General features: G+C 38.5%; 3 protein-coding genes across 5 annotated transcripts in view; 2 read left to right on the top strand and 1 right to left on the bottom strand.

The window, feature by feature from the left end:
- The first annotated feature begins 7 nt into the window (after nucleotides 1-7).
- LOC111806685 (peroxisome biogenesis protein 16-like) lies at nucleotides 8-4,020 on the top strand. 3 transcript variants are annotated; one of them, XM_023692076.1, is made up of 8 exons: nucleotides 8-589; nucleotides 2,070-2,127; nucleotides 2,422-2,638; nucleotides 2,740-3,044; nucleotides 3,117-3,385; nucleotides 3,482-3,549; nucleotides 3,651-3,712; nucleotides 3,796-4,020. In XM_023692076.1, the coding sequence occupies exons 1-8, from the start codon at nucleotides 521-523 to the stop codon at nucleotides 3,855-3,857; spliced, it is 1,110 nt and encodes a 369-aa protein (XP_023547844.1). In that variant the 5' UTR covers nucleotides 8-520; the 3' UTR covers nucleotides 3,858-4,020. The 3 variants fall into 3 exon arrangements, with proteins under 3 accessions (XP_023547844.1, XP_023547845.1, XP_023547846.1); XM_023692077.1 differs by having other exon boundaries at nucleotides 10-589; nucleotides 2,070-2,143; XM_023692078.1 differs by lacking the exon at nucleotides 2,070-2,127 and having other exon boundaries at nucleotides 10-589.
- A 568-nt stretch (nucleotides 4,021-4,588) lies between these two features.
- LOC111807824 (transcription factor TCP9-like) lies at nucleotides 4,589-7,295 on the top strand. Its single transcript, XM_023693705.1, has one exon. It carries the CDS (start codon nucleotides 5,472-5,474, stop codon nucleotides 6,498-6,500), a length of 1,029 nt encoding a protein of 342 aa, XP_023549473.1. The 5' UTR covers nucleotides 4,589-5,471; the 3' UTR covers nucleotides 6,501-7,295.
- A 111-nt stretch (nucleotides 7,296-7,406) lies between these two features.
- LOC111807823 (phospholipase D gamma 1-like) overlaps nucleotides 7,407-13,718 on the bottom strand; it is a 10,516-nt gene continuing 4,204 nt past the window's right edge. The window contains exons 4-11 of the mRNA XM_023693704.1: nucleotides 12,788-12,982; nucleotides 10,539-10,784; nucleotides 10,294-10,362; nucleotides 10,022-10,169; nucleotides 9,456-9,604; nucleotides 8,782-8,958; nucleotides 8,252-8,449; nucleotides 7,407-7,909 (exon numbers count right to left, since the gene is read on the bottom strand). Coding sequence (XP_023549472.1) covers nucleotides 7,616-7,909; nucleotides 8,252-8,449; nucleotides 8,782-8,958; nucleotides 9,456-9,604; nucleotides 10,022-10,169; nucleotides 10,294-10,362; nucleotides 10,539-10,784; nucleotides 12,788-12,982 — 1,476 coding nt within the window. The 3' untranslated portion in view covers nucleotides 7,407-7,615. The remainder of the gene's footprint in view (nucleotides 7,910-8,251; nucleotides 8,450-8,781; nucleotides 8,959-9,455; nucleotides 9,605-10,021; nucleotides 10,170-10,293; nucleotides 10,363-10,538; nucleotides 10,785-12,787; nucleotides 12,983-13,718) is intronic.

Genomic DNA, 13,718 nt, shown 5'->3' with positions numbered 1-13,718 from the left:
AATATTGCAATTTTTATAATACTCTAATCATCATTGGAACTACACTCACGAATATTTTAGATTCTTGCACCAATAGATAAAGGATATGATCTTTTTATTTGTTCGTAGTGATATTGACGTTTGGTTTTAGTTCGTGTTTCGCTCTCCATCCAGATGCAGCCAAGTTTGTAAGGCAGTATGGAGGGTTTTCCAGATTGGCTGCTGTAATTGGGGTTCTGCAAAATTCCGGTTCCCCCTTCCCATAAATCCCAATTTGGTTCCTCCTTCTCTTCGCGCTTCTTCTCCTACAATTTCTCCCTTCATCAGCTACCTTTTCGTTTCTAGTTTCCTGAAAAGTTCTCGACCAGGATCCCCCTTTTTGAATGACCGTACAGTTGTGTTCTTAGACCCTATTTTTCTTTCGGCTGGCTATGAGGGGGTTTTTCCTTGTCGCATCTTAGGGTTTTAGTTTGTACCAGGTTCTTCGACGATTCGAGTGTTTCTTTCTTTTGTTGCCGCTGCGTTGTGATTCTTTCAAGTCATGGAAGCTTACAAGAAGTGGGTTAGGGATAACAGAGACTACCTTCACTCTTTTGAGTCTCTTGCAAATGTGAGCACTATAGATTTCTTATCATTACCCGCTGGTTTCTCTATTTGATTTCATCTGTGAATTGATTTGGTTGACTTGTTTGTTCTTTAATCTCTATTAAGTAATATTAGCATCTTTTTGCAAGTAGTTTATTTAAAGAACGGCTTTATGTTTTCACAGTTTATTTTCTGCAAATTTAAGATGGCATGCATGTCATGATGTTGATTTGATTTTTAAAAGAATAAGAGATATAGACAACAGATGGTATCCATATGTCTGATAGCAATGAGCATGAAGAGACCATTAAGTCAATTTATTCCTTGAAAATGAAGATGGTTATACTATGGTCATTTTTTGTGAGTTTTGAATGTTCAACACTAGTTGATTGCCCGGCATTTTTATTGAAATCAGTTTGGGTAAACTGCACCTAAGTGCGTTTAATGTTATGAACATGTTCATTCTACATGATTATGTTTCTGTATGAGAGTACCCGCAAACTTTCTTTTAAAGCATGAAACATATCGTCATTTGGTTATATCGATCTTATTATATTTTGGATGTTTTTGATGGTCTGTGTATTGTTTAGGTATTGAAATTGTAACAGCCTAAGCCTATTGCTAGCAGATGTTGTCTTTTTTCAGCTTTCCCTTTCGGGTTTCCCTTCAAGGTTTTAAAACGTGTCTGGTAGGGAGAGATTTCCACACCCTTGTAAAGAATGCTTCGTTCTCCTCTTCAACCGATGTGAGATCCCACTATCCACTTCCCTTTAGGGCCCAACATCCTTGCTGGCACTCATTCGGATAGTGAGATCCCACGTCGATTGGAGAGGGGGAACGAAACATTCTTTATAAGGGTGCGGAAACTTCTCCCTAACATATGTGTTTTAAAGCCTTGAGGGAAAGTCCGGAAGGGAAAGCCCAAAAAGGACAATATCTGTTAGCGGTGGGCTTGGGCTGTTATAGAAATATAGAAAATACCAAACTATTTGCATGTTGGTGAATGAGCCTTTTTCACTGTTTGATCACAAGCAATTGTAACCCCTTGTAATAGATCTTTTACTGCTTGCTTGGTTTTGGCCTCATTATAATGCGGAACAACCCATTCAAATTACCTTACAATGAGAGAAATAGAGTAGATTGGCTGCAAAGTTGAACCACCTTACTTTGTCAGACATGTTTAATCGATATTATTAGTACATAATCTCCTCTAGAGATTAATCTTACGGCAATTGTAGAACAATTTTTTTGCCATTTGAAAGTAGAACTGGGATGGTGGAATCTTGTTCAAGGATCATGGAAATATCAACGTTGGATGGGTTTCCATGTGCTAATTTGGTGCATGATGTATTTTGTCATCTCATGTTTGTTTGTCATAAAACAGGTTAATTTCTCGATAGTTTTTGAAAACTGTTATATTACCATGATTAAAGTCAACTGTTAGTAGATCTGAGAGTATAAGTTTGTGGATTTCTACCTTTTATATGGTTCTTAATACTGTACAGGGCTTGACGTGGCTTCTTCCTGAACGATTTTCTGATTCAGAAATTGGACCTGAAGCAGGTTTTGTGAAACTTTGGTAACACTTGACTGCTTATAGCCAGCAAGGTTTTCTTAAGTTATTCTGTTTTCATTTTTCAACTTAGGGGTTCGAACCTTGTAACTTTGGAAGCTATCTCCCTACGTTCCAAGTTTGTACCAATAAATGTGAAAATTTAACTGCTATGTTGTTGTTTACTGGCGTTGACTTGTCAAATGAACGCGTTCCTGGCTTCTTCGTTCTAAAGTTTTGCCTTGCTCTGAGTGGATGATTTGCAACTTTGAAGCTATTATTAATTAGTTTGGGGATTTCTGCAGTTTCTGCTGCTGTTGGCATTGTCACTGCAGTCAATGAACACATAATCGAAACAGCTCCAACCCAGATGCATGTAAACGCAACTGTGCCATCTTCATTTCCTTATTCACTATGCATATCTGCTCTGAAAAACTTGGAAACATTGATTGAAGTTGCTGCACAACAATATTATGGTGATGATAAACGATGGAACTTCATTGCTGTTACGGAGGCTTTGAAGTAAGACCCTGTTGACGAGTGTGGGAGTGCCATTTTTTAATCTTCTGATACATTTTTATTGCATAGTCTTTGCCTTTACATTAGTAGCCGTTGAATTTCAGGGTACTCTTTAGATTAGCTCTTTTCAAGAATTGTGGGTACAAGATCCTTCTTGATGGAGGAGAAACCATAAATAACGAAAGACATCTGAAAACTTCAACTTCTCAGCACAGACCTAATGCTTTCACAAAGCATGGTGGGCATAATGCATCTGGTTATCCAGGATATCTTAATGGACAGGACCATTGGAATCTAGAAGGGAGGGCATTATCTGCATTAAGCAGGTTCGGGGAAAACGCTCGGATGATTTCACCACCAGCATGGTCGTATGGGGTTCAACACCAGCATGGAATGTTCAATCCTTCAGGTGCCTATATCGATCCCAATTTCCTAGAGTTTTGTTGGGAATGTCTACTGACAATTAATTGTGCCTTTACAGCTACAACGCCTGAGAGGCCTACACTTTCCACTATTTTGTCTGAACAGGGTCATCGCGGGGCTCTTTTCGTGACTGGAGAAGTACTTTTCATAACACGACCGCTTATTTACGTTCTTCTAATCCGCAAATATGGGAGTCGGTCGTGGACTCCTTGGTTTCTTTCACTGGCTGTGGATCTCCTTGGGACAAGCTTTTTATCATATGCTACCTCAGCATCGACGAGTAGAAAAAACCAAAGATCATGCCTTTCCGACTCTGAGAAGGATGAGGTCGTGTTCTCTAGTTCATCCTACATAGTAACTTTCTTGGGTTAAAAACTAAACTGTCATTCTCATATTAACTTCAACATGTTTGACTTGGTTCAGCTGAGAAGACGGAAGATGCTATGGGCATTTTACCTCATGAGAGACCCATTCTTTGAGAGATATACAAGGTGCATACATGCTTCAAGATTTAAACTTGTTGAGTCGAGAATTTCTCGACTTCAAACGTATAGTCTTGGATTGAAACCGTTTATGCGGAATGTTTTTTCAGGCGAAAACTTGAAGGGGCCGAAAAAGTTTTAGAACCTGTACCTTTGGTCGGATTCCTCACAGGTTGGAAGTGTATCCATTTGCGATAGTTATAGATTTAAGATGATGTGGATTATAGCTGAGATATTTAGTGTGTTGATGTGCAGCAAAAATTGTTGAGCTTATAATTGGAGCTCAGACAAGATATACTTACATGTCAGCGTCATGAGATGAGAGGGAAATTGGAGTTTGAAGGGCCCAAGTCTTCCATCCTGGTTTGTTGTTTCTACGCTTCATACAAATATTTGGTGACGTTTCTTTTTGCAATCAACTATTCTGAATGATAATAATAGTAATAATAGTAATAATAATAATAATAATAATATAGTTGGTGAAATAAAATGTGTTTTTATTTATTTCAAATAATTTTTATTATTGAAAGTAAGATTGGATTAGAGGGAGAAGGCAAATGGAATTAAAACTCAATTATTATGAAGTTGTTGTATGTCAAGTCAGCGAAATTTAAAGGTGTCCACAAATCGATTATTAAAAAAACACGGTTAAATAATTAAAAAAGAAATTTGGGCCCATTGGGCAAGGTCCCCATCTAGAGAAACCGACGTGGACCACACTTGCCGCACGTGGACCCCATTGCAAGGGGAGGGCAAGGGGGGCATGTCCATTGTATGTAGTATAGGCATGGCATGGGGCCCTTCAGTGTGATTAGTAGTGCTGTTGGGTCCCACCACCCGTGAAGGGAAGGGAAGGGAAGGGAAGGGAAGGGAAGGGAAGGGAAGGGAAGGGGGCCCACTTTCTTTAGGCATTTTGGTTGGTTGGTTGGTAACTTGGTACGTGGTGGCCCATTGACTGAAAATTACAGTCTACGTGAAGTTTCAAATATATATATATATATATATATTTAGTTATTTAATTATTTTGGTAGGATTAAAAAATGAAAAGACGTAGTGAAAATTGATAAAAGAGTACAGTGAATAGTAAGTTTTAGTAGTTAATGGTTAAAAAAAGTAATTATTGATTAGGCATAGTCAGAGTTTGTAAGAAGAAGTTAATTATATATGATATGATATGGGTTTAGGTAGTGGGCTGGGGAGGATAGATATGGTTGAGAAAGTGAGGTATAGAGTAAGCTTGGTAGGGTGCGTGACATGAGGGTCATTCTTAGTGGGCTTGGATTCCAACTTTAACCCTTTTATTAGTATAACCCTATCTTAACTATTCACTATTCAACTCTAATATTCTCCGGAATTCATTCCATTAAGTTTGTTGCTACAAATACATAATCTGGTTTGTTTATTCTCCAGAATTCATTCCCAAGGAATCCCTATCCCTATCCCTATCCCTGTCCCTGCAAATACATTAGGATGAGTCTATTTTTATGATACAAAGGGCAGCATAGTAATTTTGTTTCTTGCTTATTCTTCTACCCATACAACCCAACCCAATCCAAACTTTTTTCAAATATACCTTATTTACTTTTATTTCTTTTCATTTTATATTTGTTGTAGTAGAAGTTTATATAACCTAATTTGGGAGATGTAATTTTGGAAATTTATTTATAAGACTTAGGCGATAGGTTAGAGAGAGAGAGGAAGAAATGGGAATGGCAAGTTGGGAGTTATTGGAAGAAGAAAAGGTCCATCATCCCCAGCTTTGACCCAACACTACTGGGCCCCACCCTTGTTTGTGGGTCCATTTCCTTTCCACTCTTCCTTCTTCTCCCAATTTCTTCTTTTTCTTTCCTTAAATCCCCTCTCCCCCACTTCTTCCTCTCCTCTCCCCCCCTCTCCCCTCTCCCCTCTCCCCCACATCTTCCTCTCCGCCCATGGCCGATATTCACAAACAAGAACTCGACGACCACCACCACCACTCTCCGCCCACCCATCTCTGTATCAATAACTCCGACTCCTCTCCAATCAACCTTCTTCCCCTTGCTCCCAAGCGGGAGCATCCCGACAACGACCACAAAACTCAGGTCGTCAAGTTCACGGCAGAGATACCTAAAACGGTCTCGTCTATCCCCCCCACGAGACCCTCCACCAAGGATCGCCACACCAAGGTCGAGGGCCGAGGCCGGAGAATCCGAATTCCGGCTACCTGTGCGGCGCGTATCTTCCAGTTGACTCGTGAACTCGGCCACAAGTCCGACGGCGAAACCATCCGCTGGCTTCTCGAACGGGCCGAGCCGGCGATCATCGCGGCTACTGGGACTGGTACCGTTCCCGCCATCGCCATGTCTGTTAATGGCACTCTCAAAATCCCCACCACCACTTCCTCTTCTAACCAAGATTCCGCCGATCAATCCGCCACTAAGAAGCGGCGTAAGCGCCCCGCTAACAGTGACTATGTTGACGTAAATGACGCCGTTTCCGTTTCCGTCTCCGCCTCCGCCTCGAACGGCGCTGTTCAGGCCGCTACCGTTGCCGGTTCCCCCGCCGTCCAACAGCCTTTTCCACCGGGGTTTGTTCCAGTGTGGGCCATCCCATCGAACGCCATAATTCCCGGGGCGGTTTTCATGGTTCCATCCGTGGATTGCTCTTCCACCCGTCCGCAGTTTTTCTCATTCCCGACCCCGGCAGCGCCGCTCATCAACACAACGGCCCGACCCATTTCCACCGTCCCGTCGAAGCTGCACACGTCTCACATTCAAGCAAACACCACCAATCAAAGCTCGAGCACTTCAAACTCCTCCGCTTCCAAGTCTGAATCCGTCATGGCGCCGATCTCGAGCTCCACCGTCACGACAAACGGCAAAACTACGAAACAGATGCTCAGAGAATTCTCATTGGAGATATACGATAAGGAAGAGCTTCAATTCATGTCTCGCTCGTCGGAAAGAATGAAGACAGAATAGATGGGAAGTTGTTTTCGATTTAATATCTTTCTCTGTCTCTCACCCTGTGTAATCTATCCGCCATCGACGAACCAGAAAAGAAAGCTCGAGACGAAGAACGAATGGAAGAAGGAAAAAAGTATCGTTTATTTTTTTTTTTTTTGGAAGTGCAGCAGAAGGAAGGGGAAGCACGAGGCAGTCACGTGGTAGACGTGAGGATCGAAAAGTAAATGCACGTGTAAGGTGGGGGTGGGGTTTTTCTTTTTATTTTTTGGTGAAGGCGCAAAGGTGTGGGGACCACACCAGCAAGATGGGTCAACACTACGGAAAGAGAGAAATTTTCCTTTTTAATATATTAAAAAAACAAAAAATAAAAGAGAGAGTGGGGTCCAGGTCAGTGGTGGAAACGAGTTATGCTGCTCCGTGGACCGTGCAAGCCTGGTGTGGGGACTACTTTTTAGCCTCCTTGTGTCTATGTGATGGAGGTTGGGGAGGGCCCGGGTCCACTTCATGGGCCCAACGGCGGCCTTTTAGGCCTGGAGCATGTGGTGGTCCCCTCTGCCCGGCCTACAACCGGGTTGTGGGTTCTGTGGTCCGAGCCAGGTGCATGGCTGAAGGATAAATGAACACGTGTTACACTGTGGGTTAGCTGGAGACTAAGAGCGTTCCTTCTTGCCACGTGGATCAATCAGATTGGTTTGGTATGAGATGCTTTTCTGGAAAACTTGGGGTTATTTTGGTGAGAGAAAGAAAGAGAGAGTTTGTAAATTCATTGTTTAGCTGAATTCTTGATAATCCATTAATGATTTAGACGCAGAAACTAGAGCGACTAATGTATCGACCATAAGAAACGTTTCGTTTCCCTCGAACTAAATTAAAAAAAAAAAAAAACCGTTTCAATTCCAATAAATGTTGTGTTCTCCAGCCTTCCAAATAACAGATATTATTAACATTAAAAACAAAACCACATGGATGAGGGTTACAAAGGCCACTCCCAAGAAGACGGGAGAAAGAGATGGCCATTCTGTGTATATAAATTCTCCCTTCATTCTCCTTAATAGTTACTAACAAAACTTTGCAGAGCTTGAAACTAGAGGGCTCTCGTTCGTTAGGTCTTGAATACAACCAGAGGTTATTTAGATAGTCAGGTTCTCCTGAATCCCAAGAAATGAACCAACTATTTTTCCTCCTACGTCTGGAAAATTTTCATGTCCAGGAAGGGATTTTACTCTCCCTCTTCTATCAACTTCAACAGGGTACTTCAGAAGGTGTCCTCTCATCTCTGTTACCTCATCTGCAGCAAACTGTTTCCAGTTTAATTCTCCCATTGTTCTAACTCTTCTCACGCATTCCAGGCTCTCCGGTTCATTGAAACACTCTTCCATCGTTCCTGTATGCTCCGCCCACAACGACATCCTATATCCATAGATCTGCAGGGCAAGACATCCAAATCCCACAAACGATTCAGGAATGCAGTTCTATGTATGTAAAATTCTTCGCACTAAATGAACTGATGCATATATAACTACTTCTTCACTTTATTTAGGCTCTACACAGATGTGGGGACAAAGAAAAGGAAACTACAAAGTAATGTTTAAATTATAAGCTTAATCTTCCAAATCTTTTAGACTTAAATGCACATTTTCAACGTCTTCCTCAGGGCATTTCATGAATTTCAAATTAGACCCTTTATTCCATTTTGTCAAGTCTATTAGGCTTAACTAGCATTATTTGAACAATCCCACATTGGACATCTTAAAGTTAAAATTCACCTGCCCACGAGGACGTGAACGCTTCTTTGCCCATGTATAATGAGGTTGATAGGCTCCCATAGCAATCTCAGTGTCTCTAGTTCCTTCCATGGATCTCTGGTTGATGTTAGCAGATCCCAAAATCACATACTCGTCATCAACTATCATGCCTTTGGAGTGAACATATATCATAAACCTTCTGCTTTTTCGACTAAGTGCCTGCAGTCAGTTCAATCGATCATTTGTGATTAAATAAGAATAATAATAATAATAACAGTGACTAATATACAGTGAAAATCTTGATTACTAGCTCTTTTTATGGAAACATAAAATTATGGACTGATAAAGCAAGGTTGTTTCCATCATATCTCTCCCTTATTTTCTGCAAGAACTCTACTTCGTTTTATTATTGTTGTTGTTGATTATGAAAGAATCTCCAGTAATACTCCACAATGTACAGGTATTTGGCAGGTCTTTACATAAAACCCAAATCAAAGTAAGAGAATACATATAACGACTGAAATCAACAACTGACTAAGGATATAAGTTACCTGAGGGGAGTTTTCTGCACTAGGGCTTCCAGAAGATAAAGGATCATTTCCATCCACATCCTCACGATTTCCCAGGCAGAAGAAGTTCAAATAGTCTTGAGGAGAGAATGCCTCCTCAAGACCAACCTCCATCAAGGCCTTGTAAATGACCTCATACATCATTTGCATGGTTTTTTGCTGAGCAGTGCGAGAAAAGTTCAGTTAAATCAGAAGTATACTTGTAATAGATTAGAATATGTGTTGGTGTTTCAATGTTCATCTTATCATGTTCCCTCATGATCTCGCTTTATTTTATCATTTAACCCAATAATATCTCCAATTCCCACCAAAGAAGAATTTATGAACTGCAAAGTTCTAAATATTTAGGACTGTTCTGATATTTTAATTGCCATGAATTACTACNAGAGAAAAAAAAAAAAAAAAAAAAAAACAATACAAAAACTATAAAGTTGCATGTTCAACTTATAGACAATCTCATTTAAGCAAGAATCACAATGCTATGTATATGAAATGCTCAAGTATATTGATTATGAAATTTAAAGAAATAAGGATTGTAGATGAATTAATTAAGATGACTTGAGCAATATTTTTATTTCTAGTTGATTTAGAAATGCAGCAATTAAATTTAATAACGAAAAACATTAGAACTCAGCCTAGGCTACTAATGAATCTACCTGCCAAAATAGTATTCTCTGAGTGGCAGCAGCAGTTGGGACGCCCTCAGGCCACATGGGGATGACAATATATGCAGCAAACCTCTCATTTCCTCTGATTTTATCAGCAATCTTTAGCGCAATTTCCATTGGAATCAAATTGTTGGCACCTATGAAAAATCAGAAACATACAAAATTAGCAATTCACGACTCCAATGTTGTAATGTCATCGTACTGCATAACATAGTCCACTCTTTTAGGAAAAACAATAAAGATAGGACTAGATAGCCTGCCGTAGATTTATAGTTTCAAAGTCTAAACATCCTTTCTAAATGGCTGTTGTCACATATTAGCAAATGCAACTTAATTTGTCATGCTGGTGCTCCCAAATGAAGGCATACTTTTTTCTTTTTCTTTTTTTCTTTTATGGTAACACAAACTGAACCCTTGGTCAACTTTAAAAAACTAATTGTTAGATTATAGGTACTGATTTTTAGGAGTTTTTTTTTTTTTTTAAAGTACAACCGCATATACCCAATTTGTTAAGCAAACCATATACGGAGGAGGCTTTTTTTAATGTACTTTACCTATATCTTTGTTTGAATTCCAATTGAAGGATGATCCAATGAAATATTGGTTCTCTATATAAATGTAGTGTTGGGCAGCTCGAATGGCTTTCACGTATGCTGTGTGTATACTCATGTCAATCAGCACATTCTTTCCACATACGAGGTTCTGCACGGTAAAATATTAGGGAATAAGCATGTTAGACGACACGAATACTAAATAAATACATGCATATATGTGCAAATTTTATATTTATTTGATTGGAAATATAGCAATCATAACTGTCCTTTACCTTGCTTGGGGCATCTTTTGGGTCCTTCGGGAAATCTTTAACAGAACTTGAATCAATTGAACGAAAAATCTGCAGTATTACTCATCATGAAAAATTCCATAAGGAACATAGAGAATTCATTTAAAAAGGTTCTATTCTCTGTTACATAACTAAACAGGTCTAAATCACAACCAGTTTCAATTGCCGAGGCTTTTACCACCTAAATAAAGGTCCACATATGCATTAAGAAGGGTTTAAAACATTACCTGCACATGCCATGATTCAGGATCATCTTCGTAGTTACAGTATGCTTCAGAAATTCCAATTATGTCATGAATTCTTTCAATACGCAGCAAAGCATCATCATATGATTTCAACTTTTTTATCCCGTGAGGTTTTGAAGCTCTCCTCCATCGCTCCTCAAAATTGGTCAAAACATCATATGCTGCTGGACCTTCAATTTTGCTGTGCAGATCATGCCACGGTTCTCTTGGACAACCAACAGTACTACCCTGTTCAACTAAATAATTTTGTAACTTCATAAAATCAATTCAAATTTTAGTAACCCTAGATGCAATGATATATTGAATTTTTTTGTAACAGCCCAGGCTTGGGCTGTTACATTTTTTCTCCTAAAATTCTCTTTAGAAAGATGTTAAAGGTTCCAGTCTGGTGTTTTGTCTAACTGATTATTGATTTCATACGTTCAATCTCTAGTTATTTTCAACTAGAATAGAATTGATGATTTATCTCTCTTCAATAAAAGCATTTTCACTTGTTGAAATGTAAATGATAACACACCCTTCAATCTATCAGACAAGATATTAGCCACGGTTTTTTAGATACTCGTAAACAAGCTAATAGGTCTAAAGTCTTGCACCTTCTCAACATTTTCTTTCATTAAAGTAAGATAAATAAAAATTTATGCAAGAGTTTTGGGTGACCTTCCCCATTAAAATCTTAGAACACTCCCAAACATCATTTTAAAATGCTTCAAAACTTGTTTAGCAATTTTGTAGAAAAACCATCCTGCCTTGGAGCCTTTAACACCCCCAAAGAGATCAAGACTATCAAAATTTTATTTTCTTCCTAAGATCTCTCAAGCCATCTACTTTCTTCTCATGATAAATAGGTTGCCATCTTAAGCTATGAGTACCTCATTTCCAGAATAAAAACTTGTCTAGAAAACTCAAAATTCCCCCTTCAATATTTTTGGCTTCCGTTTTTCACACTACTCTTCCCCCAACCTGATATCAGTTCTCTATTTTCATCACAAAGCTCTTTAGTCTACTGGATGCAAGAAACCTGTAAAAAGAAGGCTAAACTTTCCTCCCCGTCTCTTAACCAAACAAGTTTGCATCTTTGTTTAACAATAATTCTTTCCTGATGTTCTTCTATAGAAATAAAATCGACATATTCCTCTCCATCAAATGTTCCCTCCTTATTTCTTCTTTTTCTTCTACTTCCTCCCACTAAAATTTTCTTATTAAGTCATAGATTTTCAAAACAAGAGTGAAGGACCGCACATAAGGTTCCCTGGTCAGAAATGACTCTCACGAGCTAGATTCTCTGAGCATATCCAACCAAAACCTAGAAAAAAGATATCTATTGATCAAAGATTGAATAGCCATTTCTCCCAAGTTAAATTGGACATAACAAAGTCTTCTATAACTTTGTTGTATTCCTTAATACTAGTTCTTCTTCCACCATTTAGATTTTCAAATAATACCCCGTGACTTCTACAAATATCAACAATGTAAACTCCACTTCTACAAATATTGCGTAGCTTGCCCTGCTGCTATAATATGAACTTCAAAGATTCAATACTTGAATCTTCTCAAGAGGATATTGCACCCTACATTGCAGCAATTTAAATGGTGCTTTTTTGCAAATCACACTTACGGAAAGCCATGACTATCGGTTGAGTCATTTTTTAACAATGAAATGGTATATACTCTTATACCATACAGTACAAGTTCGTTGAATTGTCTGCCAATATTGTATTTCTTGCCCAGTTGAATGAGGCTTCTTTTCTCAAAGAAATGATCAATATCCGTCTTCTTCCATCAAAATAATTGTGGATAAATTGAGGCCTTTGACACAGTTTTATGAATATAATACAAGAGTATGGTCATTTCAGTCCAATGTTTCTCTTTATTTTGAGGGACAGTCTTTTATTCCTGATAGTATGTTTTTTTGTTACTCAGTTCATTCAGGCAGGCCACCTTCATTTTATGATCGCCTTTTCATTTGTTCAAGGTCTTCTCCTTACCTTTTTGGTGCTCTCATCTCATGTACTTCAATCTCTATATTGAAAGCCTTGTTTCTTCATTAAATGGGGGAAAAACTAGATGAAGAAACTAGTATGCCCTTAAGAATAAACTTGGGTTAGCTAAAAAGGGGGAATATACTAGGGTTACTCAGATTTTTGAAATAGATCAAACTTCCCTCTTGCATCCTGTTACCGCAGAACCATATTAACTATTAAAAGACAAAGTGGGACATAACAGATTACCGTGTATGTAGGATTGTGGTAATCATCCTTGTGTACTGTTTGAAGTGTCCGAAATATGGGATGTGATGGATTATCATACCGCCCGTCACATAAATCGAGCCCTCCAACAAAAGCTATGATTTTTCTTCTATTATTTCCAGCATCAGCATCCACAATAACTGTTTTCTGATGGTGTGTATAGATAGTTCCAACTTCCTGATTATTGAGAAAGATGAGCAAGAATCACAAAAGGCAATATTTTGTTTAAAAAAAAAAACGATGCAATTAAACACTCCCAAAAGTTCCCAATATGAGACCTCAAAAAAGAAAATAAAAGAAAAAGAAAATTCCCAAATATGATAATGAGTTGAAGAATAAATTTGTAATTTATCCAAAGAATGGCTTCCTTTAGTCCCCTGACGTTGCTGCTCCCATATTAAAATAAAGAAGATATAAAGTAACCAACATATTCCTTTTTAAGGAACAAAATATACTAATCGCAAGGATAAATTCTAGCTTTTTTAGGAAAAAAATGAGCTTAATTATCAAAAGTTAAATAACAATGGAGATGAAAAACATATGCGGTCTAGTAGTTATAAGAACGACTTTGATAGCAAGTACAAGTACAACACACGGTCACAAGATAGCTGAAACTAGAGTGCTCAAAGATAAACTGAAATGGTCCAACATGAGCAAAGCTCAATTGACATAAAATATGTACTCTCAACCAAAATTAACGGCTTGACCCCATCCCGCACCCCACGTATTGCAGAACTAAAAAAAAAAAAGATCAATTGAAATGCTTTAAAATGCTCAAACGTAAAGCGTCTAATAAGGTAGTATGAGAATAAAATGATGTGAAGATTGTAATGCCTGAGGATGCAAGAGGTCAAAAGTTTGACCCCCATCCCACACCCTACATATTGCAGAACTGAAAAAAAAAAAAAAAAAA

This window comes from Cucurbita pepo, chromosome LG12 (genome assembly GCF_002806865.2).
Source record: "Cucurbita pepo subsp. pepo cultivar mu-cu-16 chromosome LG12, ASM280686v2, whole genome shotgun sequence".
Taxonomy (NCBI): domain Eukaryota; kingdom Viridiplantae; phylum Streptophyta; class Magnoliopsida; order Cucurbitales; family Cucurbitaceae; genus Cucurbita; species Cucurbita pepo.
Note: the sequence above shows the minus strand (reverse complement) of the source record. Positions and strands in the feature narration are given on the sequence as shown.

Bases quoted from the DNA above. Each gene is read 5' to 3' on its own strand.
- LOC111806685 (XM_023692076.1), top strand. From the start codon at position 521: ATGGAAGCTTACAAGAAGTGGGTTAGGGATAACAGAGACTACCTTCAC. The intron at 2,128-2,421 runs GTTTTGTGAAAC...GGATTTCTGCAG, and splicing joins AGAAATTGGACCTGAAGCAG to TTTCTGCTGCTGTTGGCATT. The intron at 2,639-2,739 runs GTAAGACCCTGT...GTTGAATTTCAG, and splicing joins GCTGTTACGGAGGCTTTGAA to GGTACTCTTTAGATTAGCTC.
- LOC111807824 (XM_023693705.1), top strand. From the start codon at position 5,472: ATGGCCGATATTCACAAACAAGAACTCGACGACCACCACCACCACTCT.